General features: G+C 55.6%; 2 protein-coding genes across 4 annotated transcripts in view; one reads left to right on the top strand and one right to left on the bottom strand.

The window, feature by feature from the left end:
- The window catches only part of PITPNM3 (PITPNM family member 3), a 129,639-nt gene extending 122,067 nt beyond the window's left edge, over nucleotides 1-7,572 (top strand). For all 3 annotated transcript variants that reach the window (XM_037809585.1, XM_037809586.1, XM_037809587.1), the window contains one exon: nucleotides 3,418-7,572. In XM_037809585.1, the coding sequence (XP_037665513.1) occupies nucleotides 3,418-3,723 (306 nt within the window). In that variant the 3' untranslated portion in view covers nucleotides 3,724-7,572. The remainder of the gene's footprint in view (nucleotides 1-3,417) is intronic.
- A 1,016-nt stretch (nucleotides 7,573-8,588) lies between these two features.
- LOC119514854 (protein PIMREG-like) lies at nucleotides 8,589-12,013 on the bottom strand. The gene is made up of 4 exons (XM_037810564.1): nucleotides 11,720-12,013; nucleotides 9,882-10,174; nucleotides 9,197-9,289; nucleotides 8,589-8,625 (listed from the first exon to the last, which is right to left on the bottom strand). Exons 1-4 carry the CDS (start codon nucleotides 12,011-12,013, stop codon nucleotides 8,589-8,591), a joined length of 717 nt encoding a protein of 238 aa, XP_037666492.1.
- Between the last annotated feature and the right edge of the window lie 1,994 nt (nucleotides 12,014-14,007).

The raw sequence follows: 14,007 nt of genomic DNA, 5'->3' as shown, positions 1-14,007 counted from the left end.
GGGGTGGGGAGGGGGGCAGGAGAGTGGGGAGCAGTAGGCTGTTCATGTGCTCATTCAATTATTTATTCCTTCCTTCTCCCTCCCTCCCTCCCTCCCTTCTGTCCTTCCTTCATCAAGCCCTGCTATTGGGCCCCTGCCCCAGGTGAGGCCCTGTGTTGCATGCAGGGGAGCATTCCCCAGTGAAGTCCAGTGTGGTGGCTGCCAGTCTAGTGAGGGAGATGGGAGAAATTTCAGATGTTGACAGCACAGTGAGGCAAGAGCCACGATGCCTGAGAGGGCAGAGACTTGCAGGATCCCTGAGAGGAGCAGCTAAATCAGACTTGGGGGCAAGGTCAGTTTTCGGGATACAAAAGAGTCATTCAGAAAGGGCTGGGAGGAGCATTTGTGACAAAGTCGGCAGCAAAAGCAAAGGTCAGAGAACAAGAAGATTCTGGGAACTGTCAGTGACTCAGCTTGACTGGGTGTGACGTGGGGAGGGAGTGGGGTGGATGCTGGAGGGGTGGTGCAGCGGGATGGCCTTGTGTTCCTTGTGAAGTTTGGACTCAGTCCTTTAGGCAGGTGAAGTGAGTGACGGGGGTGACCAGACTAGGTCTGTGATTCAGAAAGACCCCTCCGGCTGCTGGTGGAAGGTGAATCAGAAGGAACGGAAAGGCAGCAGTGGGCGTGGAGGAGATTCGGGGTGGGGGGTGGGTCTGAGAGGAATTTCTGAGGTAGAAAGGATTGGATTTGGTGAAGGGTCAGATGTGTGGGTTGACGGAGAGGGAAAGCCAAGGATGGCAGCCCCGTTTCTGGCTTGGGCGCCCGGGTAGGTGGCACCATCACTGGAATTGGGAAGCAGGTTGGGGAGGAAATGATGAGCTCTGTTTGGGGCACATAGAGTGGGAGGTGCCAGGGAGGGATGTGCAGGTGAAGGGTCAGAAGACGGCAGGATGTGTGGATCTGCAGCTCAGTGGCAGCGTCAGTATTTGGGGGCTGCAGGAAGCCTTGGGAGCTGAATATGGCCCCCCGGGGGAGTGTGAAGAGGGAGAAGTGAAAGAGCACCTAGCATGGAGGCATCGGAACAGCAGTCCCCAGGGATAACAGTAGTATAATAATCACTCTTCCAAGTGCATCATATTTATTCACTACATTCTCAGAACCACCCTGTGAGGTAGGTTCTGCCATCCCCTTCTACCATATGAGGAAACAAAGTCACAGACAGGGTCAGTGACTTGCCCAAGGTCACACAGCTGTGTGATTCTGGAGTCCAGGCTCCACCTCTGTCCTGGAAGAAGAGCAGGAGTGGGCAGTGGCCTGGACCCCAAGAGAGGAGTGGTTCTGAAGAAGGAGGGGGTGGTCGAGTTCAGATGCTGCAGGGGAGTTGAGATGCAGCAGGTAAGGACTAAAATTGTCTGTTGACTCAGTAACAAGGAAATCATTGGTGACCTTGACGAGAAATTTCAGTGAGCTGGGGCCAGAGCCAGTTTGAAGTGGATTGAGGAGGGAAATGGGGGCAAGGGGCAGTGAAGTAGTGGCTGCTGCATTTCTCAGGAATCCTTCAGTTGCTAGTAATGGAAAGCCAAAGTACACCGGCCCAGACATCAAAGGGAATTTATCAACTCCTCTCTTGAGAAGACCAAGAGGTGGCATGGCTTCTGTCATTCCTGAATTCAGGGGCCCCCACTGTAGTGTCAGGTCTCTTTGTCTCCTTCTCTGGGGGCTCTGCTTGTCTCTGGGTTGGCTTTCTTCTCAGACAGGTGCTCTCTTCAGGTAAGGAGCAGTTGCCCAGGTACCTGGGGCACAGATCTCACCCCCTCAGGAGAGCGAAGCCCTCTCCTAGGCCACGAGGGCTGCCATGGCTGGTTGCCTGTCTCCAGGCCTGTGTGCAGGCCTGGACTAGCCAGGAGGTTCTGGACATGGGAATGGAGTCCCAGTTCCTGTTGGACAGAGTAGGGGAGGGGCTCTCAGAGGAAGATAGTGTGCATACCACAGGGCCAGGCAGGTATTGGGGTCTGGTGGTGGGAAGCAGAGAGGGTCTCCTCTAGGCCCTCTGTGAAGTCAGAAGTGACAAAATCCACTGAGAATAGGGAGGGATGACAGGTGGGAGACTCAAGAGAGTAAAGGTTAGAAGTAGCTGCCATGGTCAGAAGGGCATGGCTTGGAGGTCCAGCCCAGGCCAGACACGACGACTTTGTGGAGATCTAGAAAGGATCATCTGCTGGTGTGTGTGCAGTATGTGTTTTCAAAAGAGCTCAGAGGCCCAGGTGTAGCCTAGAGGAAGGGGATCGTTGGATCTGAGGTTGGGATTTTGTTGGTCAGGGAGAGGGAGTGTCTCAGGGCACTGCTGAGACAGTGTCTGAAGCCATGTCCCAGGGTGGCTGGCTGAGGGAGGAGGGGCAGGTGGCCAAGGGTGGACACAGAGTGAGAGGAAGACAGCTGGAAAGGAAGGAGGCTGCAGCCAGGGAGTGATGTGTCTTGCTGGAAGATCTCCAAGGTGGGACAGTTCCATATGGAAAAGGTAAAGAAAGAAGTGGAGCAGAGGTAAAAGTTACCTTGGAGGTGTCAAGGAAGTGAGAAGTTGGGGTGCTGTGGGGTCACCTGGTGGATGTTGGCATCACATGGGATGGTGACAGGATTTGGGGTAGAGAAGAGATTCATGAGGCAAATGCCAAATTGTCCAAGGCTGAAGGAGAATGACCTGGAGGTTGAGAGGTACCAGGAAGGCAGAGAAAGAGTGGGATGACCGAAAACACGGGCCTCCAAGGGGAGGGAGGGCGAAGGAGAGGGAGGGCGAAGCAATGGTCTAGAGGAGCTTCTCACAGGCGGGGATAGCAGGAGTTGGGTCTCAACTAAGGAAGTGAGTGAAAGAAATCTTCAGTGAAGTGGGTGATTTTGGGAGAATTTGATTTACTGTAGTCTCCAGTCTACTTCTCAAACTCGGATGTGCACTGGGGTCCCCTCAGGACGTTATTTAAATGCATATGCGAATTCACAAGGCCTGAGATGCTGACAAAGTTAGCTGATGCTGCTGGCCCATTGGCCACACGTTGAGCAGCAAGGTTCTGAGAACACAGCGGCCGGGCTGGTGAGAAGGGCAGCAAAACCGCAGAGGTGCCCGAGGATAGGATTTTTTGTTTTTACACATTTTGGGATTCGCAGAGAGTGACAAAGGTGGGGAGCAGCTGGGCTTCACCACCATCAGGAATCAAAGAGAGCTCTGGTGAAACCGAAGGGGCAGACAGAAGTCACACTGTTGTCTAAAGCAGGGTGGGGAGGCTGGAACCGTGATGACCTCTTTGCTTCCCAGAGCTTCACGGCCGAGGCTGGAGGCGTCCGGAGGGGGCGGGTTCCTGGGAAACGGCGCCGCTGCGGGGGGGGGCGGGCAGGACCAGGGAGCGCGCTCCCGCCCCAGCGGCCTGACGCCTGTCCCCTCCGCAGTTCCTGAGCGAAGGCTACGCCGCGCACCTGGCGGCGCTGGAGGCCAGCCACCGCTCGCGCCCGAAGAAGAACAACCCGCGCCTGATCCTGCGCAAGGGCAGCTTCGGCCTGCACGCGCAGCCCGAGTTCCTGCGGAAGCGCAGCCACCTGCGCAGGACCCTGTCGGTGCAGCAGCCCGACCCGCCCGCCGCCAACCCCAAGCCCGAGCGAGCGCAGAGCCAGCCCGAGTCCGACAAGGACCACGAGCGGCCCCTGTCGGCGCTCAGCTGGGTGCGGGGGCCCCCCAAGTTCGAGTCGGTGCCCTGAGAGGCGAGGCGTATTCAGGTCGGGGGGGCGCACCAGGCTGCCTTGAGGGGGCTGTCTGCGGGAACGGGGAGGAGCTGCCTTCTCCCCGACGCAGGCGTTTTCCTGCTTTTTCCCTCCCGTGTCTGTCCAGCAGTATCCGACCAGAGGGGTGGGGGGCACCCTGCCCAGCCTTGGGGTTCTCCCTGGGCTGCCTGGGGACGAGATCTGAGGGTCTCAGTGCAGCCTCTGCTGCCTCCCCCATGCCTATGACAGCAAGGCCAGGTCAGGGCTGAGTGTTGGAGAATCCTGGGGGAAAGGCCTGCCCAGAACTGCGGTGTTTGGGCAAGGTCGACCGTCTTTGAGTTCCAGAGGCTGCAGCAGGGATGCCAAGGCAGGCCCTGAAAGGAGAAGCCTCCAGATCCATGATCAGCAGCCGTTTGCAGGCACAGCTTCTGGGCTGTCTTGTGTGAGGGGCGAGTGGCATTTGTGCCCACCCTCCTTGTGGCATTCTGGGATACCAGTGTGGGTCTGGCTCTCTTATAGCAAAGTGACCACTTTCTGGGAGTGAGAGGACACCCCTGGGGTGCCTCCTCGTGGTCACATGTCTCTGTCCACGGCCCTGGGGCCCCTGGTGCTGATGGACTGTCCTGCTGTCCACTGTCTGCCCTTCTTGCCCTCAGTGTCCTCACCATCTCCCCATGGCCCCCGAGGACAGACTCTTCCTGGAGTCTTGCCTGGTGCCCTCCCTGGGAGGCTGCAGCTGGGGCTGTGGCCCAGCTGGGCTGGCTGTGAGCTTCCAGCCATTGCTCACTCTCTTAGGCCTGCCCCTCCTTCTGTAACTGGAGGGGCTTCCCCAGCTGAAATGGGTGGGAGATTTTTGATTCCTAGACCCCACTGTCTTGCACTTCTGCCCCCTGAGGCTCTTCAGGCCTCAGGGTCCCTTGGGGTGTCCAGTGATCCACATTTTTGACACAGCCTGAGAGAGGAGTCTTGGGTGGGCCAGGAGGGAGGTGCTGTTGTCCCACCACCTTAAAGGGATACTTCCTCCCTGGAGAGTTGACAGTGGGATAGTGGGTGTGCCTGGCACTGATGTCTGAACTGGGTGTCCCAGAAACAGAAACACCCCCAAAGGGTACTGAGACACCCCCAAAGTGTAATGATATGGCCCCCCCTCCCAGCTCGGCTCAAAATGACTTCTCCTGTACGGCCCCTGGAAGGCATAGAGCCGAGACCCTGGGGTTCTGAGGGTTCATGATATTTTGGCTCAAATTATTGTATTCTCTTCCCTTCCTCCTGTCACTCAGCTTGGTTTGTGCCATTGACCTCCTCCTGGGTTGTCCCCTGAGGTCTGCTAGGCCCTGCTCTCCTAGGTCCCTCGAGGCCTGCCCTGGCCTTTCTGCTGCTGAGCCCCTGGTGGCCTCTGCATCTCTCCCCTGCTCCCTGGCCCAGGCCCATATCCTGCCATGTGGAGCTGCTCAGGGTTGCCTTAGAGCCCCCGTGGGCTCTCATTGAGGCTTGCCCCAGCTCTGCCAGCCAGGGCACCCTGTCGGGAGCTGGGCACTCCGGGGCCCAGATGTCTGTACTCACAGGAGGCACCTGTGTTAGCTCAGTGTTGCTTCTGCTCAATGTCTACCTCTTGCAGCTCCCATGCAGCCAACGTCCTCTGTGGCACCGGCTGCTGGTTGTGGGTGCCCTGTTGGGCCTGGAGGGGTCTGGGCTCCCAGCCCCAACCCTGCTCTCACCACTAGAAATGTGTCTTTTGTAGTCTGCCAGCTCCTGTCACATTTGCCCAAGCTGTCTGCCAGCAATTCTGCTCCACTTCCAGCACCACATCCTAGATCTGAGCCCAGAGCTGCTGGTGGGTTTGCTTAGGAGGGGCGCTGTCAGCCCCAGCCTTTCTCTCTGGTTCTGCCTCCTGGTGGCTTGCACGTGCCCACCCCCTCTTTAATGTGTCATAGTTCTTGGTGCTCCATAAGGCACCAGCTCGTATGGCATAGCCACCTCAACCCTAATCCTCCCTGCCTTCCAGATATACTCTGTGTTGAATTTGGGCAGACTTAATCTGATTCTCTGAAGTTCCAGCATCTCCTTTTGGCAGAAGCCGCTGATGTAGTACTCTCAAATGATGATGGACGTGAGATACTTTGTCCCCAGTTAAACTTCCACTCCCCTGAGAACCCCAGGAGGGGAGCAAGTGATTGTGCCTGTGTCTGAAGAATTTGGAGTCGAGTGAGCAGGGTTCCGTGGTTCCGGGGGGTGGGAGCTGGGATGCAGGACATGGCAGGAGGGCCACCACCCCTTCCTTGCCAGGGCCCCCATTTGTGGCTCTGACAATTCCACATTGGAGATGCTGATGGTGGCCAGTGAGCCGTTGTGAACACAACCCCCTCAGAGCTGTAGCTGGTGTGTGGGAATGTGTGTGTGCGTTTCTGTATAGTAATGAAACTCAGACAACTTACGTATCTGTACTGCTTTCATGGCAACTATGTAACCAATATGCACTTTCTATCCTAGTGGTTTGTTCAGTTTTGTTGTCCAGTTAAGTTGGAGAAAAAAGAAGCAAGTCGTGTTGTTCTCTGGAGGGGGTGCTATTGCCTCTCCCTGAGTAGTTCTGTGAACCCCAATCCGACTGTTTTTCTAGAGAATCCTTCCAGCTCCTGGTGTGCCTGCTCTCCAGCAGCTGGAAAACAGCTTCCCGCCTGACCAAAGCTCCTTGTTTCTTGTGTGGCATGTTTGTTCTCCCTGCTCTGGCAGGCTGCCTCCCTCTCACCGTTTGCCCTGTTGGGGGTTCAGGGTGTGTTCTTAGCCAGGGCCTGCTCCTCTGGCACCACAGCATTTTTCTAAAGAGCCCGACTTCTCCCTTAGGCTCTGCAAAATATCAAAAACAAAAAACAAAAAACAAAAAACCCACATAGACTCCTTTCATGCATTTGGATGACTTGCCCCCTCTGGGTAATGAGCCTCAGAAAACAAATCTGTTTGAACCTCAGTAATCCAGAGCCTTCTGGGCATGGACTTTCAGAGGGGAGGCTGGACTGAATGGTTTCTCTGGAGTCCACAGGCCCATGCCCAGGAAGTGACCTGCAGGCAAAGAGAGGCACCAATTTTCACCTGGAAGCCAGACCCTGAGGCAGATAGAAATCGGTCCAGAGGTGGCACTGGTTTTCCATCAACAGTAGCCCATCCAGCTAAGGTGCAGGAGAGGACTACTAAAGCAGGCTGAGCCTCTGCAGCTGACCCCGCCTTAAGCAACCAACTTTCCCGCCGGATCCTGGGGGTTTGGGTGCCAAGTGCTCTAGAAACCTATTATCTTTGGCTCAGCCAAAAGAAATATCCCTTCTTTTCCTTGCCTTCTGGAGCTTGGGAAAACTTTCTTAAATCCAAGCAGTGAGGCCTGGTCCAGGCTCTGTTCTTGCTGAGAAACAAGCAGGGCAGTTGGGAGGAAAGTCAGTTTGACTTCACCCTCTTTGGGATAAAGAGATGCAGGTGACACCAAGGAGGGGCAGGGCAGAGGAGGGCAGCTTGCTCCCGGGACCCCCACCCTCGGACTCTGCTGTCCTTTTGTATTTGTTTAATTGGTGGTAGCAGCCAGCCCGGCCTTGTCTGTGGTCTGACCGTTCCTAAGCGTGTAACTCAGTATCGTCTGTGGTAGGCTGGTTCTGTGGCGAAAAAGGTTTATTCTATTCCTTATGGATGCCTTGTACAAAATCCGTTAGAAAAGAAAATGTAAAATATCAGATTTCTAACAAGACAAAAAAACAAAACAAAACACTATGTAGTTAAAAGATTTTTACAACTGGTCTTGATTTTGATGTGAGCTGGTTTTTAACTCTCAAGCATTGTCACTTAAATAAAAAACCTGATTTGCCTTTAAAATGTACTTTGGTCTGAACTAAGCTGAGAAACCTTTCCTGCTACTCGTGTTCTCCCAGCTCAGGCCTGGGGGGTGGGATGGAAGGGAAGAGGCATCAGATACAGAAAGATGGTCTTTATTATGAAAAAGCATTCTCCAGGAAAGTCATGCTGGTGTCTTTCAACTAAAGTGACAAAGCAGACTTCTTAAATAACTTACAAAGGGCAGAAACTGCTCCTGAACAGTGCCACGCTCTCCCCACACACCACAGTGCCCTGTGCTGAGCATAGAAATAGGTCCCTATAAACGCGGAAGTCTCTCCTGTCCCATCTTCCTGGGCTCTGGTAGGGGAAGCAGGGATGGGAACTGGGTTCCCAAGAGCCTTGGTATGGGAAACACTGGGGGATGAGTGAATATGAGGGTGACTCCCACAGACCCCCTCCTGGGGACACAGCTCAGAGCTCCCAAAAGTCTTCTAGTGCCTATGCTTCATGTTGCAGATGAGGCCACCACAAGGCTCAGGAGCAGGATGAACCATCTTGCCACCTCTCCACGATGCCCACGAGTCACTCTCAGGCTGCGGGGGGTGCTCACAGATGGGCCCAGTTGTGGTCACGGATAGGCCCAGAGCAGCCTCTGCTCTGGTCTTTGTTAGCAGCAGTCCAGGGGGTCCTGTTGACTCTGGGGGGCTTCATCCAGGACATCCGGGTTAGAAGTTGCGGTTGTCAGATATGGCTCATTTCCTGCAAGACAAAGCTCCCTTGGTGCCCCTCACTGTGCTCAAAGTGGGGAACATGGGGACATCATAGTCATCCCCACAAACTGTGGGCTGGGAGGTAATGGGGTCAGAAAGGTTAGCAACTCTGGCTCCAAGCAGGTAGTAAGACTTGCATTCTTCCTGCTCGGCTGTGCTCACCAGCTCTGTGGGTTTTTTCAGAACATGTCTCCACATACACCTACATGCTCAAGCACGAGGAGGAAGATGACTTTGAGAAAGATGCCTGTGCAAGGGCATTACCTGAGGGCATGGTCTTCAGTCACAGATGAGAGAAATGGTTGGGTTGCCATTAGAGATGGAGAAGGGGAAGGGGAGGGATCAGTCCCACTGGGTGTCAGAAACACAGACCAGACCTGGGAATACAACCCACCCAACCGAGCTGGCAGAGCCCTCCTCAAGAGGCCATCATGGTCATTACACAGCAGAGGAAACAGGCCCAAGTCAGGGGCTTGGTCCTGTCCCAGGGTCAGAGCTCTGAACAGAGAGACCAGGAACTCCATGGCAACCATGCAGCTTTCCCAAGTTCTGTGGGCAGGCAGGGCATGGAACAGCCGTGGAGAGAGCTGGAAGAAGGGCAGGTCTTTCTGGAACCAGGTACCCGGCCACATGGACAGGTTGTGGACAAACATGGCCAGAGGACCACACGCATTCAGGATGGGTCCTTAACCACCATCCCAATCTAGGTCTTTCATCTCCTTTCATATTGTGGATGAAGATACTGAGGCTCAGAGAGAGATAGAAACTGGCCAGGGTCACACAGTGGGTCTGAGCCAGAACCAGAAGCCTGCCTGAAAAGAGGGTTTGGCTAAGGGGGACCCTCTTGGCCATTTCTTGCTTTGAAGTGTGGGCTGCCAGCTCACCTCTCTTCAGCCACAATGACCTCATCCAACTCATGGGACAGCCTCTGGAGATGCTGCATTCCTGCCCCCACAGAGTCTAGTTCACTGTCAGACTCGCTGAACAAAAGGAAAAGCACACCAGTGACTTGTTGGAAACCTGTCACAGGAGCCCCTCTCAACCCAGCACTGGGGCCTGGTTGAGGGCCAGGAGATGAATGGTGGAGGCTGGGAATGCTCACCCCAGACCAACACTCTAGAAGTAACACCTGAGTAATTTGGAGCACCTGGCAGAGAACAGGGAGCTCAAAGCCCCGAAGGTCAAGGTCGTGGGCTGGTGAGGCTTGTGACCTCTGCTGTTCCCTACTTGCAGACTGAGCTTCAGCCTAGGGTAAATCCCTCCAGTGGCTGAAAACTTGCACTGGGGCCCCTTGGAGACTGGGGTGAGTGTGGTCCAGCTAGAGCTAAGCTCACCTCTTTCTCTTACAGATAGGGACTGAGGCTCTAAGGGCTTCCCCAAGTCCCCCAGTAGTGGGGGCAGAGCTGGGCCAGAACATGGATATGGCTCAGTTCCAGGTACCCTGGTTTCTGGGATGGACACAGGAGGTGCCCAGAAACCCCTTGGGTCCAGTCAGTCTTTTGTGGGCCAAGTTGGAAGAATCGTGCCTAGACTTGGAGCCCACTAGCCCAGGGCAGGGGCTGTCCCACTTACCTGGGAGAGCACAGGGGCTCTGTCAAGGAGTAGGGGCTGTGGAAGGCAGCCTCCCTCCTCGACCGCCATGGTGGGTGGGCACGTGGGTTCATCTGGGCAGAGAGGCCGTGAATCTTCCTCTGCCAGGGGCCCAGGCCTGAGCGGGCAGGGGCAGCTCCAGACAGCTGGGTGCTCTTCTGGCTCCGGCTGCTGGGTGGGGGGCTACTGCCCTTCTGTACCCCTCTCTTCCTCTTGGCTTTCATCTGGGTTTCCACCAGCCAGTTGGTACCACTTTGGCAGGACTCTTGGATTCTCTGTGACAGATATACGGAAAGGTGAGCACAGACAACACCAAGGGGGAGCTTCTCTAAGGTCTCCAGGCCATTTCTCCAACCCCTAGCCCACCAGGCTGCTTTTAGTCTCAGGGTGAGGAATAAGGATGACGCTCTGTGTAATGACCCTGCTGTAGGGACCCGGCTGAGAGCAGGAGACTTGCTGACTCTTAAGAGCCTCCATTTGTCTAAGTCCAAACCCTCTTTTGAGATCCAAGGGACAGGCCAGAGAAGAGCAGGCCCTGGACCCTGACACCAGGAGACGGGTTTGTCCTCCTGTCCTCCTGCCCCTGTTCTCACTCACTCTAATCCATTAGTCACATTGGTCCACAGAGAGATCCTTCTAAAGGGCAGTTCTGACCATGACACCTGGGTGCCCAGGGCCCTTCCATGGCTCATTACCCACAGGCTCAATCCCTAACTCTCAGCACTGGCATTCAAGATCACTCACACCTGCTTGGGGGCAGCATGTGACGGCTGGGGGCTTCTCATTGGCAGAACTGCCCAGAGTCTAGAGATTAGAACAAAACCTTGAAATTGGTGAGTCATACAACTTTGGGCAGGTGAACTCATTTCATTTCTCTGATCCCTGGAGGAGGCAGAAGGACCAAAGGGCTCTTCCAGACAAAGGCTAACAGTTGGCTCAGACACCACAGCTTCCTTCTCCCTGTGTTTTCAGGATTCCCTACCAGGCACCAAGGGGATCCCGCTCCTCTCCTTGGAGGTCTCCTCACTCTCGTGGCTTCTGTCCCTACTAGGTGATGTCTCCAGCTTCAGGTTTGAAGACATGTCTGCTTGGAAGTCACTTGGGCACCTCATACCCAACACAGTCAATATCTTCCTGCCCAAACAATTTCATCTGACACCAGATCCCCTCAAATACACCCTCTGAGAAGCTCTTGAGGTTGTTCAGTCTTCTGTAAGTCCAGGCCCCTAGGACCCTCAGGATCTGCCCCTGATCCCTTTCCTATCAAGTAGCTAAAGAACAGTTTCTAATAAATTGCATCAGATTCCTGCCCTGCTTACAACTCTCCAGTCTCCCAGTTGTTCTTGGCACACCATACCTCTCTCTGTGCCCACCTTGCTCTGTCCTCTGGCCATACCCAGGCTAAATTATTGCCTGCTTTTGTTAGCATCTTGCTGACATGCTACTTTGCCTGCCTTAAATATGCTTCTCCTTTGCCTGAGGAACTCCTTGGAGATGCCTCCTCTGGGAAACCTTCACTGGCTAAGCCTATTTGTTGTCCCCCCCACCTTTAGCTCCCACAGCCACTTCCTTGCCATTCCTCATTACAGCTCTTTTCACTCTGTATTGTGAGGATTTGTCTCTTCCATGACACTGTTCATTCACTCATTCAACTATTTGTTGAACACCTACTATGTGCCAAGATCTATTTGGAATGCTGGGGATAAAGCAATGAACAGATCTGAGCTCCTGTCTTCAAGCAATCTCTATTCTTGTGCGTTCCCTGAGGGAGCACTAAGGAAGCCCTCCTATTAAGGGATGGTCAGCACTGTTTGCATTACCTGGGACACAGCACCCAAGGCATTCCCGGCTGAGCGAGCGGCAGCCTGCAGGCCCTGCTGCCCTGGCTCTGGGGTTTCCAGGCGTTTCCAGGAGGGGCCCGGTCCGAGGTTAAGGCTGACGGCCCTCAGGGGCAGCCTCCTTTGGAACCGCCTGCACAGGGAGCCCAGGGCCCCGGAGGAGGTCTCCAGATGGTTGGCCGCAGGCTGCAGGACCTTGCTCTCCCTGAGCTGCTTCTGGTCCTGGAGCGATCTCCCGCGCCTGGAGGCCCCCAGGCTCTGCCACCGAGAGGCCATCTGCCCGCCGGAGTCTGGGGAGGTTAAAGCTCAAGTCGACAAGGCAACCCACACCCCCATGCTCCACAGGGACCCTGGGCACAGGGGAAGAGACGGAATGGAGGCCCACGGGGTGGGTGCGGGAAGGAGGCCCATGGGGTGGGTGCGGGAAGGAAGATGCTTCTTGGAAGAGGGGCCAGCAAGACCCAGAAGAGGGAAGAAGCTGAGCCAGGATGGTGAGCATTTCCTGCAACCCCTCTGTTCAAGTTTCTCAACGGGCTGCGCTTTCACCCCAGCGTCCATCCCGCGCTCTGCCTCAGCCGCACTCCAGCCCAAACCCCGGCCGGCGGACCGACGCCCCCCATTTCTTCTGGACGCTTGCAATATCCAGAGGCCCCACAGGCCGGGCCTGCCCCAGCTGGACGCTCCACCACCCCGGCTCTGTGAGCAGAAGCCCGGCACGGGACCGAAGCGCACTCACCCTAGCGCTCGCAGCGCCGCCCTGCCGCCGCGCCCAGCGGCCCCCTCCCACGCCCGCGGATTCGAAACTCCGCGCGGAGCCGCCCCGAGCGCCGTCCTCACCGCTCATTGGCAGCCTCCGCGGCCCTGCCGGGCACCCGATTGGTCCCCTCCTCTTGCGGTCGCGAGCTCGGCTCTCGGATTGGCCCTGTCGGCCCCTTTCATCCCTCCGGACCCCGCCCAGGCTTGCCCCCTTGCCGGGTTCTCGCAGCTTTGTTTCTGTCCTTCCTGCACCCTGCGCGGCCAGAACCGCCTCCCTTGGCCGGCTGGGCCCCCGCGCCACCTCCTGGACTCTTCACCCCAGGCTCTCTGACGCCCGGGGCTCCCTCCCTGGGCTGCAAGGAGTTCAGGGATTCATGCTGGTCTAAGTGGGGCGGGGAGTGGCGGGGTGGAGGTGATTCCGAACACGGAAAAGACCCAGGGTCTGGACACCTCGAGTTCCAGGCCCTTCAGCCGGTAGCTTCTGCCAACCCCAGTCAACTAGGGACCCCTCCCACCCCGCCCAAGAAGTCTGGCTTTCTTTTCTTGCTAGCTCAGTGGTGTGTCAGTAAAAAACCAGGGCCTGAGGGTTCAGAGCCCGGGTTTTTTTTGCCTCATATTTTCCTCAAGACCCTCTTCCTTACTGAGACAAGGCACTGCCCCTCTGTGTTCTCCAGACTCTCCACCCGCACTCTGGAAAAACCTGGGGTTGGGGACGGACCTAGAGTGGAGCTCCCTGCCTTCCGATTACTCCCCTCCCCTCTTCCTGCCAGTATACACCCCTCCAGCCTTGCCCCGCTGACTCTCCCCTCTCTGCAGTGCCTTGAAGCCCCTGCCCATTAGCATCCAAACAAGCTAAAAAATCTGTTTAAACAGCTTTTCCCTGCCTCATCTCCTGCTTTCACATTATCTCAACACAGCAGTCACCATCTACCCCCTTGGCTTCCTTTATGTCATCTTTGCCTCTTTACAATCTATTTAACTTGATAAGACACTTACAGAGAGGTTAGGCTGGGTCTGTGTTTCACTGAGCCAACATGTGGCAGATCCAAGGATTAAAACGCAGGCAGTCTGGGACCAGAGTCTATGAGATTGACCAGTGCTCCACACTGCCTCTGTTCAGCCCCTCACACGGCCACCTCTGGCCTGGACCCCCCTGGGGTCCAACCAACCACCTCCAGGATACCTGACCCCCCACCCCAGCCCAGGCACTCCAGGCACCTTAAACCAACACGTCCCAACTGAAGTGGCCGTGGTCTCCCCTAGCCATCCTTCTCTTCCCCCATGCTCCGTCTGTCTCATCTTTCCAAAGAATACCTACAGGGCACCTGTGGTATGAGCAACACTGTGCTGTGCTAGAACTGGGGCTACAAAGGTCCACAGAAAAGATGTAGCCAAAAATCTAGTGTGTGTGGGGGAGGTGGACATTAATCAATCAAATAACCAGTAATCAATTGATAAAAGAATCACACAAAAGTTAATTCATATAAAGTTGAGGCAAAGAATGTATTTGTGTT

The sequence above is a fragment of the Choloepus didactylus genome, chromosome 18 (genome assembly GCF_015220235.1).
Source record: "Choloepus didactylus isolate mChoDid1 chromosome 18, mChoDid1.pri, whole genome shotgun sequence".
Taxonomy (NCBI): Eukaryota; Metazoa; Chordata; class Mammalia; order Pilosa; family Megalonychidae; genus Choloepus; species Choloepus didactylus.
The sequence above is the reverse complement of the archived record's forward strand: the minus strand, read 5'-3'. Positions and strand labels throughout refer to the sequence as shown.

Bases quoted from the DNA above. Each gene is read 5' to 3' on its own strand.
- LOC119514854 (XM_037810564.1), bottom strand. From the start codon at position 12,013: ATGGCCTCTCGGTGGCAGAGCCTGGGGGCCTCCAGGCGCGGGAGATCG. The intron at 10,175-11,719 runs GTAATGCAAACA...TATCTGTCACAG, and splicing joins CCTTGGGTGCTGTGTCCCAG to AGAATCCAAGAGTCCTGCCA. The intron at 8,626-9,196 runs GAGGTGAGCTGG...CTTCTCCATCTC, and splicing joins GAGGTCATTGTGGCTGAAGA to TAATGGCAACCCAACCATTT.